Here is a 14,700-nt window from a genome sequence, read left to right as displayed (position 1 = left end):
TGAGATATAACCTTAATTTTCCAAGACTGACTTTCTGGGCACCAATCATAAAGAAACCCTAAGTTCTACACTGTAAAGCAATTCATGTATCAGTCTTTGGTAATATATCCATAATCTTGAATCAAAAAGAAATGTGACCAGATTATTCATCTAGAACCCAGAAAAGCTTTAACTTTTAGTTAAGCTATTAACTATTTCAATATAAAATCATTAGAAAATGTAAAATGACAACATCATTTTTCACAAAAGCAGATAAAGTAAGTTAGAAACAATGGTTCCTATACAAGTCACAGGGTTTAGAGATTATAAATTATATATAAATTTAGAGATTATAAATTATATAAAATTTTCTATGGCAGGAAATACATGTGTTCCAAGATACGCCAAAAAAATTTTTTTTTCCGCCACAGCCATAGTTGGTTTACATAGTATATAAAATCATCACCTGGTTCCTTGGTTACTTTGATTAAATTACTGAATTCATTCAACTTGTTTACCAATATATCTTGGTTCATGTTTGCAAATACTTCACATTTACAGTTATTTCAAAGCACTCCTGAGTACTCATGGCTGTTAATAATAATTTATTTAACACAAATATATATATTTGAACAAAATTACCAACATAAGATACAGAGCAGAATAGTTTCTACATTTAAAATAAGATTTAGCTTTTATTTCTCTTTAACTTAGAGGAGGCACTACTCAATGAAAAATGATGAAAAAGGGATTCTTTTTTATTTTTCTTTTAATTACTGTATAGTTAACATATAGTGTTATATTAGTTTCAGGTGTACAATACAGTGATTCAACACTTCCATACACCAGTCTGTGCTCATAACAACAAATACACTCTCATCACCTATCTCACCCATCCCCCTCACCCACCTCCCCTCTGGTGACCATCAGTTTGTTCTCCATAATTAAGAGTCTGTTTCACAGTTTGCCGTGAAACAATACCTTTTTCAAGTAAAAAGTATTAAAAAAAAAAATCAAACAAACATATCTAGAAGAAAAACCTCATTTGAAAGAAAAATACTGCAAAAAATAACCTGCTTTACTTCACATGAGTGAATACATAAATGGCTGGAATATAAAAACATAAATACTACAACAGCCTTTTACACTACAATATTTTAAAAAACTTATACATTTAATGAGCTGTAATTTAGGGATTTTTTTTTTTCAGTTCTCAATTTTTAAGTATCATCGCTAGGGAAGAAAGATTACTTTATTAGAGACTTATCAGACTGAAAATATGGTCTGAGGTACTGCTATGAAGACTTATTTAATGGTAAAAAAACCTTGTTTGTGTTTCTAACATTTGGGTTAAGTTACAAAGGTTCCACAATCTTTTATTCTGCTTGCAATATTCTTGTATTATTGCCCTTTGTAAATAAAAGAAATGAACTTGATCGTGTAAAGCAGAAAAAAAAAATTGGTATCTTATAACTCTAAAATAAAACAACAGCAATATCAAAAAGAACCAAACCAACCACCAAATTCCACCTTCATTTCTGATCTAATAGTACAGAGGGCATAAAAAATGTGCAAATTAAACAGAACCAGTTCTGCAGTAAAATGGTACTTGGTAGCATGTCACAGTGCAATGCATTCAAAGTACAGCATGAATGATTATCTTGAGTCTCTAAAACTAAACAAGGAAGAGCAAACAGGAAGGGAGTAATATTCTTACCTGTGCAACATATGCAGAATCTGATATAAGGGAGAAACTGTCCATCTCTCCTCGGCTGATATAAGTTTGAAGTAGGATGTTTATTTTCCCGTAACTGTTCTCTACACCTCCAGGAGCGGCGAGTTCACAGAAATTGTTTAATAAAGCATCTAGCTCTTCTATTTCCTCTTCTCTGACCTGGAAGAGTCAATGTTTTTATAAGATTATTTGGGCTGATTTACTTGAATTTTACATATTGAAATAAAACCACATCGCATGTTTTCTTAAGGCTTCCATTTTTCAACATTTTTCTTTTTTACACTAATAAAATAGTAATTTTTCACAGGTAGCTAATAAAATACAATAAGAAACTATCTTGAGGCTGATACAATTACATTTTATTATTCATCACCAATATTAAAGTTGCCATTGACATATAAAAATTTGATATGCCACAAAAATTAAATCTTCTGACCTCACCATCCTTCAGTTGATGAGATTTCATATTTTATTTGACCAGAGTAAAACCTCTGCCCAAATGGATTAGGGAAAACTTGAATTATCTTCAAATGCATTCATTATAGTCATATATTTTTATATGGTATAACACATTCATAGCTTAAAGCTGTGAAGTACTATGATTCACAGTATTAAAGTTTTCACTGTTAATAAGATTAAATTATAATATGGGTACAGAAATACTCATATCTAAGTTTGAATCATGCATGTCCTTTATATTTTCTTCAATGAACCTTATATTGCAAATAAACCAAAATCTACATACTATATTCTCTGCCAGTTTCATTATTGCAAAACCTATTTAAATTATATTTGATTTGCAGTAGAGAGCAAAGAATAGTGTCAGGAATGACATAATATCATAATCTAGGATAGTGGACACTGTTGATAAATGGAAGAACACTGCTGGCACTCTAAATGCGAAGTGCCATACAGCTTATATTTTAACAGGAATAACAAATAATTATACACTTTTATAAATGAATGAATGTATACAAGCCAAAAATGCATTTGATTCAAGCTTCAAATAATCTTACCTTGATTTGATCAAATTCTTCCGCTTTGGAGACGATAGCAAAAATATCACTTTCTGTTTTGTGAGCATCAAAGAATTCATTGAAGGTCTACCAAAGCAATTGTTATATTTGATTAAAATAGAAGATCCAGTGAAATATTTTCAATTAAAAAGTGACTAGAAAAATCACACATGCTTAAAGAATATTTGAGCCCTACACAATGCAGAATTATTATGTCTGTGATATACTATTTTTTTTTCTTTTTTACTGCAGTATACACTTCTTGACCATTGCTTTAAACATCAACAAATTCAACAAAGACTAAAAAATTTCCTAAAACATAACTAGCTGGAGAAGACCTTTAGAAGGAAAAAAGATCAATAAAATCAGTTATTAAAACCTACATTAAATAGCTAAAAAAATGTTCAGCATAACTGTCCAGCCTTGGTTAATTTTCAGCACAGGCATGTGGAAATATGTACCATTTTCCAACTTTAAGCTGAACATATCATATCATAACATATTCCTAAAAATAGGAATAACTAAAATTATGCAACCTGAAAATTCTGGTGAAGGCCTCAAAATATTCCTAGTGACGGCATATACAAATTCAGGAAACTGGGAAGAGAAAACATCAGTGGAAGACCACATAGAATAAAGACAAAACTGAAGAAGGGTTACAGTTCTTGGAAGAGCTACAAACAGGCATAAAATACAGATTGGCAGTAACATACGACCTAGCGGGAAAATGAGGAAGGCTACTTAGTGGACAAAAGGAGTGCAAGCAAGCACGTGAGCAGGTGACAGAAGCAGGAGAGCGCTAGGGGCAATGTTCTGGGTTGAGGAAGATCAGACCACACTTGTGGGATGATACATGTTAAAAGAAGAAACCTAAAGTGCTGTACAAATGCAAGATTTATTTGGGGGAAAGATGAGGAAAAGCTAGTAGGCACACAAAGGTGTTTTCTGAGACATGTAAATGAAGTATAAGTTTGTACTTATTTAACATTTAGCATTTTAATGCATAAGGATGTGTTAAATAAGTACAAAACTTATACTTCATATTGGTCTAGGTTTTCATATTTCTGAGGAAATTTTCACTTCAGTGATTTCTATTACATTTCCCTTCTAAAAACTTATTCAGGTATCCCAAAAAATGAATATAAGAAAAAAAAATTCAAACTCTTTCTCTATAAAAAGAGAGTAAAAATGTGTTTTAACCCATCTTGGTCTTGAACTTGAGACTGCCCTCACAGGTAATCCCTGTTATGTTTTCCCATGTACTAACATATGTAGGTCTATATACATGCATGTAAACACGCATTATTCACTGATATCATTAAGCCATCATCTCCTGCTTAACCTCATTCAGTAAACTCATTCAGGCACTCATTGCATAGGTCTCCCCCACATGCTCAGTGTTTTAGCCTTGGGTGTGCCTACTGCTTACGATATACTCACTGAATGGATGGCAAAAGGGTCCTTACTACTTAAAGTCTTACTTTTCTCTTCTGTTTACAGAATTCAAGATATTGAAGTCATGTAAGTTAAATGCACTTTGTTCTATTAGCGTTTCTTAAAAAAAATTTCCATTAATACAGTATTTTGAAGTCTAGAAAGAATTTAAATCTAAGAGCAAACATATTATTGTATTTGTTACATTCAGTATAATACCTCAATGGTGTTGTATTTAATATAGTAGTGGCTGGCAGTTCTACCCAAATCAGTGGAGGAAAAATATCCAGTTCTCTCTTCAAAACGAATCATCCGAGCTTTGTCTAGTTTTCGACCAACTTCAATGACTAACTGTTCTCGATGCTTTGCTAATGTTGGGTCAATCTGCAGGAAAAAAATATATACATAAACATTTGAGTATTTCTTTAGAGAGTCATCATTTACAAACATATACCTATTTATGGAAATTAATTTTTTGTTGGTATTTAGTTAGAATAAAATTTCTTAACAAAATTTTTAAAGAAGTACATTTTTATAAATTTAGGACATAAATAGAAAATATTTTAATTCATCTGATAAAGTAAGCCTTAAAAATTCACTAAGATTATCAATCTTTATTATGATATCTTTAGGTAGTAATATTTTAGAATCTAAAATTGTTATTTTTAAAAATATTTTACTTATTTATTTGACACAGAGAGACACAGAGAGACGGAACACAAGCAGGGAGAGTGGGAGAGGGAGAACAGGCTTCCCGCTGAGCAGGGAGCTGGATGAGGGGCTCGATCCCATGACCCTGAGATCATGACCCGAGCCAAAGGCAGATGCTTAATGACTGAGCCGCCCAGGTGCCCCTAGAATCTAAAATTCTTATATAGTTGTCTTACAATCTTTAAGACTATAAAGATCAGCAATCAGATATTAGTTAAACAATCTGTCTTTTCCCTCCTGTATTAAAATAAACAGGGATTTTAAAATATCAAGCTGTAATCCTACTTCATCAGTTATTTGGAGAACTCACAGTGAGGATGATTTCCTTTGTTAAAGATATAAAGAAATAAATGCTTAATTATCCTTTCAAGAGTATGACTTTGGTGTTCTAGCAGTTTTCATAACTGCTGATAGAAAAACCCATTTTGCCCATAATAATAATAATATTAATAGAAGCAAAGTGTAAGATGAAGTTGACAAGAAATTTTTGAATACTTTTTGAAATTATTATTAATAGGCTTTTTTTTTTTTTAAAGATTTATTTATTTATTTGTCAGAGAGAGAGACAGAGAGCACAAGCAGGGAGAATGGCAGGCAGAGAGAGAAGCAGGCTCCCATTGAGCAAGGAGTCCAATGAGGGATTCCATTCCAGGACCCTGGGATCATGACCTGAGTCAAAGGCAGATGCTTAACCAACTGAGCCACCCAAGAATCCCTAAATAGCTTCTTTCTAAACAGGACATTTAACACACAATATTAACAAAAATTCTTAAATATTGTGATATGTGTATATGTGTATAAATATGTGCATGTATGTATACATATATACAGCCAAATCCTGAAGGTCATGCTCTAGTCAGGAGCAATAAATATGACCTTCAAAGGGAAGGGAGAGGAATATAAAAATTCTTTAGAAATCAATTAATAAATTAACACTCCTACTATTCCTTCTAACTTACATTTTGATGGTAGCTTATTCATACACTAAACATAGCTAAAGTAAATTTTAAAATCAGAAAAATGAGGCAAAGGAAAGTCAAATGTAGAGAAGATAGAATCAAAAGCCATTAACAAATACAAAAATCTTAAATATTTGCTATAAATGATATACTGTAGGTATCAAGTTCATCTTACAAAACCACCTTATTTATTACATGTTCTAAACCATTAAAATATGTTGGACATCACGATTTGTGTTAGTTCACATGGGTTTTGTGGCTACAAATTCTTATTGAGTAATAAAATAAAAACATGTAAGTAAAAAGAAAATTAAAAAGATCAGAGTCTCTGAACTCTGAAGAAAGTAAAACTATGTATCTCACAAGGAAAAAAAAATCACTTTATGTTAGAAAATAATACAAAAGTGACTTCTGGAATTAACTTAGTACTTAAAATCAATTCATGTTTTTATTTGACCCCAAGATTTGCAATGGCTTAACCCATAAAACCATGTGTTGTGCTTTGCCTTCTACCCTTTCAGAAAGCTTTCACAGTGTCATTGACTATTTTCACCAGCCCATATTTGTAACAGGATCTTTTATTTTTTTCCCTCATAAGTATTTAAGTTTCAATTTTCCACAGTCAAATCTATAGCACAGGGAAAGAAAAATGACAAAAAAGCTTGGCAACTCCTTTGATAACACAATGGAATATAAATAAAAGCTAAGCTGACAGTAAGTGGAGGAAAACTAATTCGGAGTTCAATTCAACTTTGCTACTTCTGACTTAACACTACTGAATATCCATATGATGATAGTGAAATAATGTTCTCATTAAACAACTGATTTTATCTTAATTAGGGAGCATTTACATTGTATAAAGCAGAGTTCTAAAGAAAAGCCAAGATCTAACAGAATCTAACAGATTCTGTAAGCCCCACATAACTGACAAGTTCACAGGAACAAGTGCTACAATACACATTCGGTTTTGTCTGTGTGCTCAGGGGAACTAATCCAAACCTCCAAATGGCTAATTACTCATTAACATTATCTTTTAATTTGGGAGTAAGGGGTTAGAAGAGACTTGAGAAGAGGAACATATTTAAAAAAATATAAGCCTATTATTAAAAATGATCTACAATTTTTCTGATGTCTGTCTGGTTTACTCTAAAACTTTAATTTATTATAGTTTTTTAAAAATCACGGCAAAGGGCACCTGGGTGGCTCAGTCAGTTAAGCATCTGCCTTTGGCTCAGGTCATGATCCCAGGATCCTGGGATCTAGTCCTGCATCAGGCTCCCTGGTCAGGGTGGGGAGTCTGCTTCTCTCTACCACTCTGCCTCTACCTCCTGCTCATGCTCTAATAAATAAAATATTTAAAAAATAAAATAAAAATCACAGCAAAATATTAATATCATATGGAGATGTACCTGGATAGTAAATAAATAACAATATAAAGATGAACTTTTTAGTATCTGTGAGAAAAGAGCTATTAAAATAGAATGAAATAACTAGGAGGTAAATTTAATTTTCTTTCGTATTTTCTAAAAATAGACTAAAGCTTTTTGTTTTTCTTCCAGGTACTTAACTTTATTCAGATGAGGCAGAAGTAGCAAATATTTATCCTCATATCATAAAAATATTACAAAGCCAAAAAAGAAGGTTTGATTTTTTTTTTTTTATAAATGAGTTTTCTACCTGGTAAGCCTTGTGACTGATGCCATATACTAATGGATTTGCTCTCATCCGTACATAAAGATAAGTGTAACTTATCCACTTCACTGCTTCCTCCACATTAGTAACTGTTCCCAGAGCAATCTACAAATAAAAAATAAAAAAAAATTAAACTAATGCATTAAAGTTGGATATAAACATTACATCAAAGGGCATTTTGTCAAAAGTTAAGTTAAAATACATCATCATACCTTATTTAAAAGAAGGTAAGTATAATTACTGGACATGACACTTCTCCAATTAATTAAAAATAATTCCTGCCTCATTTAATTGAGAACAGTACACTGGAAATGGTATCTTCCAAAACGGAATTTACTCAATATTACGGCATCTGATTATTTTTCCCTAAGTAAAATTTAATTCTCTATAGCATTGAAAGGTAAATAATTTAAAAACACAATAATAACATATAAGATCTGTATAATAAAGAGAAAGCAATTATTAGAAATTGATATTAAACCAGAATTATGAGAAGTTTCCTTAAAAATACATTTCATTAACTACTAGATCTATAGGTAATCATTTACTTGGCATTCCGTAATTTGAAAATTCATGCAAGCTGTGAGACTTCATAGTTGTATAATTTTCCCTGAACATCTGGGTGAAAAAAATTAAATTTCTTAATACTTTAATCACAGGTGGAAAGATGTTTTCTACGTAAATCATTATATATATATTAGGAGAAAGAAAGGAAGAATAAAGTTAACACTGAATATTAAAGAAAATAAAACTTGCACGTTTGTTTTATTCTTATAAATCCTATAATTTTAGATTCTGTATAACTAATTTTGTGATATAAATGTGGATACTTGGCTAGTTGAAGATGAGATCTAGCGATATACAAAATATCATTATGCTGTTACATCATACTATTAGTTATTAAAAAAGAAAAATCACCAAAGTAAAAAATGACGAGGCAGATTCTGACTATTCACTTTAAATTTACATGAACTTAAAATAAGTCTGAGAAAGACAAATACTATATAAGGCCTCACTTGCACATGGATTCTGAAAACATCAGACTCAGAGAAACAGAGTAGAATGGTGGTTGTCAGGAGTTGAGGGTAGAGGAACTGGAGGAACTGACGTTGGTCAGAGGTATAAACTTTCAGTTAAAGATGAATAATTTGCGTTGTTTAATGTATAGTATGGTAACAACAGTTAATGATAGCTAATTAATAGTTAATAATACTGTATTGTATACTTGAAAGTTGCTATGGGAGTAGAGCTTTTAACGTTCTCATGAAAACAACAAAATCGTGATTATGTGACTATTAATACATTTACTAACTTTATTGTTACTATATAACTATATACACATATCAAATCATTGCATTATAAACCTTAAAACTTATACAGTGTCATATGTCAATTAGATTTCCATAATTACATAAATTCATAAATTTATACTAATGCACTTACAAATGACTAAGTCATCCTCAATATAGGAAAATATATACATTTCCTAAATGCAAATGGAAACTTTCTACAAAATGAAGAATAACAATACTAAAATATAACCAATAAGGGAGTTGTGCCACACTCCCCAAATATTTAAAAATGAGACAGTTAAAACATTTTCTAGCTTCTTGAGGTAAAGAAAACTAAAAACAGTTAAAAATCTGATAGTGTTTCTCATTTGCAATTCTACTATTTGACACCAAAAACTGCGTGGATTCTCTTATGACCTATAGGTATTTTAAAATACTATCACAGGACTCCTCCTAAGAGTAGAAAATTTTATAAAGGATAAAATAGCTTGCTATTATTTTCAGAATCAGACTCAGTAAATTAACATTAATATATACTTATTGCTACTAATGATAAAATAAAGGAAAGGAGGAAGCAAGTATCAGAGCATGGATCAAGTCATTCGAGTCTTCTAAATGATCACCAAAAGAAACTAACAGACCACCCTGAAAAATGGATGTAAATTCATGGTGGCACATCATATTTCTAGATTAATCTTTGAATGCCACCTAGTGACAAAGACAAAAATTTACTTGTAAATATCTGCTGTCACCTAGTGGCTACCTTAGTATAGAAGCCTTTTATTATAAAAACAAGTATTTTTCAAATCTCTGCAATATATCCATTCATCTCAATAATCATATAGTAAGTCAGCAAGGAGTCAGTATTATGTAAAGCACAACGGATATGGGAATAATTAGAGCCTGATCCCTCATCTCAAGAACTTGTTTACTCATGCTGGTGAGAAACATGTAACTAATTATAAGATGACACACATGAAACCACCATCCACAGTGCCCAGTATATAATATTAAAAACTGATTTTAATTAAAAACACCTAATACATGAAACTTACAAAAAGGGCATCAAATAAACAGTGTAAGAGTTTTATGTTCTATTAAGTACCCCAAATTTGGTAATTTTAGAAGACTCAATGTATCACTGTGTATCTAATTTATCTATTTAAACTTTAGTTTTTAAGGTTATGTTAATTGCTTACTTGTGTGTATGTCTTCTCTTAAACTGGTTAAAATCATACAAAAATGAAATAAATAATCATGAGTATGTATGTGTGTGTGTATCTGTTAGTAAATACATGAAAAAAATTCATGTATTTATTCAGCTAGGATTTGCAAGCTGGCAGTAAGTATAAACAGAGCTGAGAATCAAGGGACTACCAGATAACAGTGAGTGATACAAATCATTTACTAAATACCAGCTTGGCACAGGCACTTATTAAATTTTCACAACAACCCAGGGATATTGTCTCTGGGAAAACCAGAGCTTTATAGGTGAAGGGAACAGAACGAAAGCCTGTCTCAGGCACATGACACGGGCTGGAGAGTAACCAGAACCAGCACTGGGAAGGTTGGTTAGACTACGGAAGCCTTAAATCCAAGGACAAGGTGTTCATACTCTGTCTTGGAGAGACAAGAAAAATGTGTATGGTTACAGAAAGATTAACATATTTTAAAGCATATACCACAGGAGGCCAACACAGAGTAGGTACCCAGTAATGTCTGCTGAAGACATTTTAATAAGCCTCAAACATGCTTCAGTGTTTCTCTCAGTGCAAAATTAAGTGGCTTTATACAGGTTTGGGACTTGTGACCTTTTGGCATTAGCATTAGAAAATCAGCCCCATTAGGTATCAATCAGCAAATCTGTCTCACAAAAATGTTTGTATTAAAATTATTATTTAATATAATACTCTCTTCAGTTCTTCTAAACTAATGGTCAGGATAGATATTCATGTTATAAATGATATTAGCAGAGGCAAAATTCCTAATTTAACATGACCTTTATGTTGATCACTGCCACTGAATAGTTTTGCAAAGATCTGTGGAGTTTAAAGACTTAAAATTCCATTACTTAAAGAACACAGCACACTTTCATTTTATAAACTAATTTCACACTTGATTTCCTCAGATTACAAAATTTAATTTCATACTCAACTACAATTTAAGGGGGTTTGTTTTCCTTAACAAGAAAATTTACTTTAATTGGGAGCTAATCCAAGTAGACCAAAATATGAGAAAAAAGTTTTACCAATAGTCTGTACCTCACTATGCTAGCTAAAAATTTCAACGTATGTATTTCATTATTTGAATGCATTTTATGGCATTAAATGGAATTACAGTTATAGTTAGTTGGCATTTCTGAAGATGACTTACCTAATAAGTACTTTATGAATATGAGATAAATCAATGGACTACAATTTATTTTTAATTTTTCAGGTCTTGACCAAATAGTTTTATTGGTAATATTTTACAGTCTGTAAAAAAGACCTCCTTGAGGACAAGACACTTACCTGGTGTCTTCCACACCATAACATCACCACCACCTTGAGTTTACTTGACCATTTATAAAAAGCTATCAAGGATACTAATTATAAGTTTATGAAGATAGTATTCCTTGATACAGTTTACTAGAAAAACTGCACAAAAGGGAGCCTTTCTTTTTATTGTAAGCAGAGAAATTATGATGACCATTTTGGAAAATTAGTCCTGGTCTTAGAAGAAGGTAAATGGTGAGTATCAACGTTGAGAAATGTATTCACTGTTAACTAAACTACAGTATATATACGGCAACAAAAATCTGGCTATAGGGGCGCCTGGGTGGCTCAGTGAGTTAAAGCCTCTGCCTTCTGCTCAGGTCATGGTCTCAGGGTCCTGGGATCAAGCCCTGCTTTGGGCTCTCTGCTCAGCAGGGAGCCTGCTTCCCCTTCTTTCTCTGTCTGCCTCTCTGCCTACTTGTGATCTCTGTCTGTCAAGTAATTAAAAAAAAAAAAAAATCTAGCTACAAATACTAGGTATGTAGTTAAATATATCTGAGTTTGAATACTAGTTCCAAAAATTAGTAGCTTTAGGACCAAAAATTAGTAGCTGAAGGTCTGAAGGTCACATACCTCTCCGCGGCAATTACGTCTACCTTGCAGGACATCTGGAAGGTCCTTAGTCCATTATTACTATTACCACCATTGTACAATAGACTATTTTATCAGAGATACTGTAGACTCAAGACCAAAGATCCAATTATTTAAGCCATGAAACCATAGCAGGTGATGGGGACTGAAATTGAGCTAGAATAACATTTTCTTTAGAATCAAAATTTATTTCCTAATCTTTTTTATTTTCTTCTAATTATGCTACTAGAGACCAGCAACTTTCATGACTTCTAACTTTCAACCAAATCTTCCAAACCTCTAATCTTCTGATCCCAGATAAGGTTTGCTGCCTTCATGAATAAAGCCTTTCCTAACAGCTTGTGACCAAAAATGTTTTCTTCCTTCTACTGAATGCTTCTACAGAAATTACCACTTTCCAACATTATTACATTGTATTTTTGTACTTTTTGCTCCCCGTTTGGACTATCTGCTCTTTAACAGAGGAGACTGCAAATAAATGTGTTTTGAATTGTAAATACTGAACAGAATGTAAGTGAAATTTTATAAGATCTTTAAGAAGTACCTCATATAAGACTTGTACACAATATTTGATTACAAATGTTTCTTCATTTCTTTGCCTATTTAACATTGCATTTACTTATTTATCTATTTAACACATATCCCATCTACTTTAAAAAATTATTTGAGTCCATTTTAAAGAAAGGAAAGAGTAGCAGGAAAGTGTTGAATGCCAGGGAAATAACTAAAAATGTCATAAAAACAGTGAAACTTCATTTGAATGTCTGACACACAGATTCTTAAATTAAGAATGTTTATCCTCTTTACCAGTTAATATATTACCTAGACTTCCAGAGTCTGCTATTTAAATCTTAACACAAAATGCCTATACACACAGGAAACAAATTATAATACTGTAGCTCAATTTAAGCAATTATATTCTGTATAACAAGTTTAATCAAATGACCTAACATAAAAGAGCTTTAAAAACCTTAGAAAAACTTTATAAAAATGTAACACAAATACAGGGGTGGTTACTGCTATTTCTGTTTCTCTAGTCTGTATAGCTTTGGTTCTGGCCTAGAACAAAATCTCACAGTTTAAAAGTACACTCTTTTAGCAACAAGTTCTTATCTGTGATCACCTGCGTCTCATACGGTTCTGAATTAACCAACAATATGGCCATTCAGCCTGTTGTGCCTTATGATTGTGGAACGGCATAGGCTGTCTTCCTAAATACTACAGAACTGCAACCAATTCGACCTTGTATTTATTTGGTCATTCTTTCAGCTGATGATCCTATTCCAATCTCGTATTCACTGAATCTTACCTCTGCATTTAGGTTATCCGCAAGGCTTTCCAGAAACTGACTCTCAATCGGGTTTTGTTGCGTGAGCAAGGTGAGGTAATGGCTAAGCTTGTCGTGTGTTGTTATGATGATTCCTTCCCCAAATTTGTCAAACTGTGGCCTTCCAGCTCGACCGAATATCTGCATGACATCTAAAATTCCAAGGTCAACAAAGGAGCCTCTTTTGGCAGCATATATTTGTGTTCCCTAGATGAGGAAAAGTTAATAAGAATTTACATAAACACATGCAAATATAATCCTGATGAGCTGAATACTGAAATTAGGCAAATATGGCAAGATCTCAAAAGTGTACTTTAACTAATCCTTTCATCATCTGTGATAGAGTTAAATTTTCACAATATAAACTAGATTTTTTTGGAGAAAATAATTCTGACCTTATATGAATAGCATTAGAGGTCAACGAAACAGCCAAATCGCAGTATTTTTCTAAACAAACCAAACCCCAGATTTAAGACACACACAAATCCACGTAAGGTAAGCTATTACCTTAATAATAACGGCATGAGCAGGAAGATTGACACCCCAGGCTAGTGTTGCTGTGCAGACTAGAACTTTGATATGCCCATTAGAGAAAAGGTTTTCAACCAAATTTCTGTCCTGCCGAAGCATTCCTGCATGATGAATACTAAAACCATCTGGAAATAATTCTCGTACTTGCTTATTTCTTGACTTCTGCACCTACAGTAGATATTAATAGAACATAAAAGAGTATTACTTAGCATTTACAAGTAATTGCTATTTAGCATTTTTGTTCAATGAGTTTATCAAAGAAAGCATTAAATTACTTGTGTTTTAAGGTCTTACTAAGTCTTAGTATATAATATTCTGTAAAAAATTATTAAAAATTATATTCTACATATCTTAAAACACAAGTAATCCCCAACGTGACATAAAATTCAAGAGGAATGAAGTTAAAAGCAAGTATTTCTTTCGTTCAGACTTTCAACCAATCATTATTACTTGTTTTCTATCCTTCCAAAACTACTCTATTTAAAAAAGCATGAATCTAAGTTGCTCCCAACTCACTCAGAATAAAGGCCACAGTTCTTAAAATGCAAGAATCTATAGAAATTATTCTCATCCCCTAATCTCACAAACCAATGTTAGCTACTAGGGTTGACTTTTCTTCTAAGCCCCTTTTCTTTTATTTTCTTTAAGATTGTATTTATTTATTTGACACAGAGAGAGAAATCACAAGTAGGCAGAGAAGCAGGCAGAGAGAGGGGAAAGCAGGATCCCGATGAGCAGAGAACCCGATGTGGGGCTCGATCCCAGGACTCTGAGATCATGACCTGAGCCGAAGGCAGAGGCTTAATCACTTAAGCCACCCAGACTCCCCACTAAATTCCTTTTCTGACAAGTCCACATCCACTCCACCAAGATCTTTACAACATACTTCCTGGAAGACT

At 32.4% G+C, this 14,700-nt stretch overlaps 1 protein-coding gene across 2 annotated transcripts in view; it reads right to left on the bottom strand.

The window, feature by feature from the left end:
- Positions 1-14,700, bottom strand: part of ASCC3 (activating signal cointegrator 1 complex subunit 3) — a 336,284-nt gene that overhangs the window by 128,873 nt on the left and 192,711 nt on the right. For both annotated transcript variants that reach the window (XM_032338962.1, XM_032338961.1), the window contains exons 15-20: positions 13,778-13,969; positions 13,253-13,477; positions 7,512-7,631; positions 4,384-4,548; positions 2,731-2,817; positions 1,697-1,873 (exon numbers count right to left, since the gene is read on the bottom strand). In XM_032338962.1, the coding sequence (XP_032194853.1) occupies positions 1,697-1,873; positions 2,731-2,817; positions 4,384-4,548; positions 7,512-7,631; positions 13,253-13,477; positions 13,778-13,969 (966 nt within the window). The remainder of the gene's footprint in view (positions 1-1,696; positions 1,874-2,730; positions 2,818-4,383; positions 4,549-7,511; positions 7,632-13,252; positions 13,478-13,777; positions 13,970-14,700) is intronic.

The sequence above is a fragment of the Mustela erminea genome, chromosome 4 (assembly GCF_009829155.1).
Source record: "Mustela erminea isolate mMusErm1 chromosome 4, mMusErm1.Pri, whole genome shotgun sequence".
Classification (NCBI taxonomy): Eukaryota; Metazoa; Chordata; class Mammalia; order Carnivora; family Mustelidae; genus Mustela; species Mustela erminea.
This window is presented reverse-complemented; position numbering and strand designations above follow the sequence as displayed.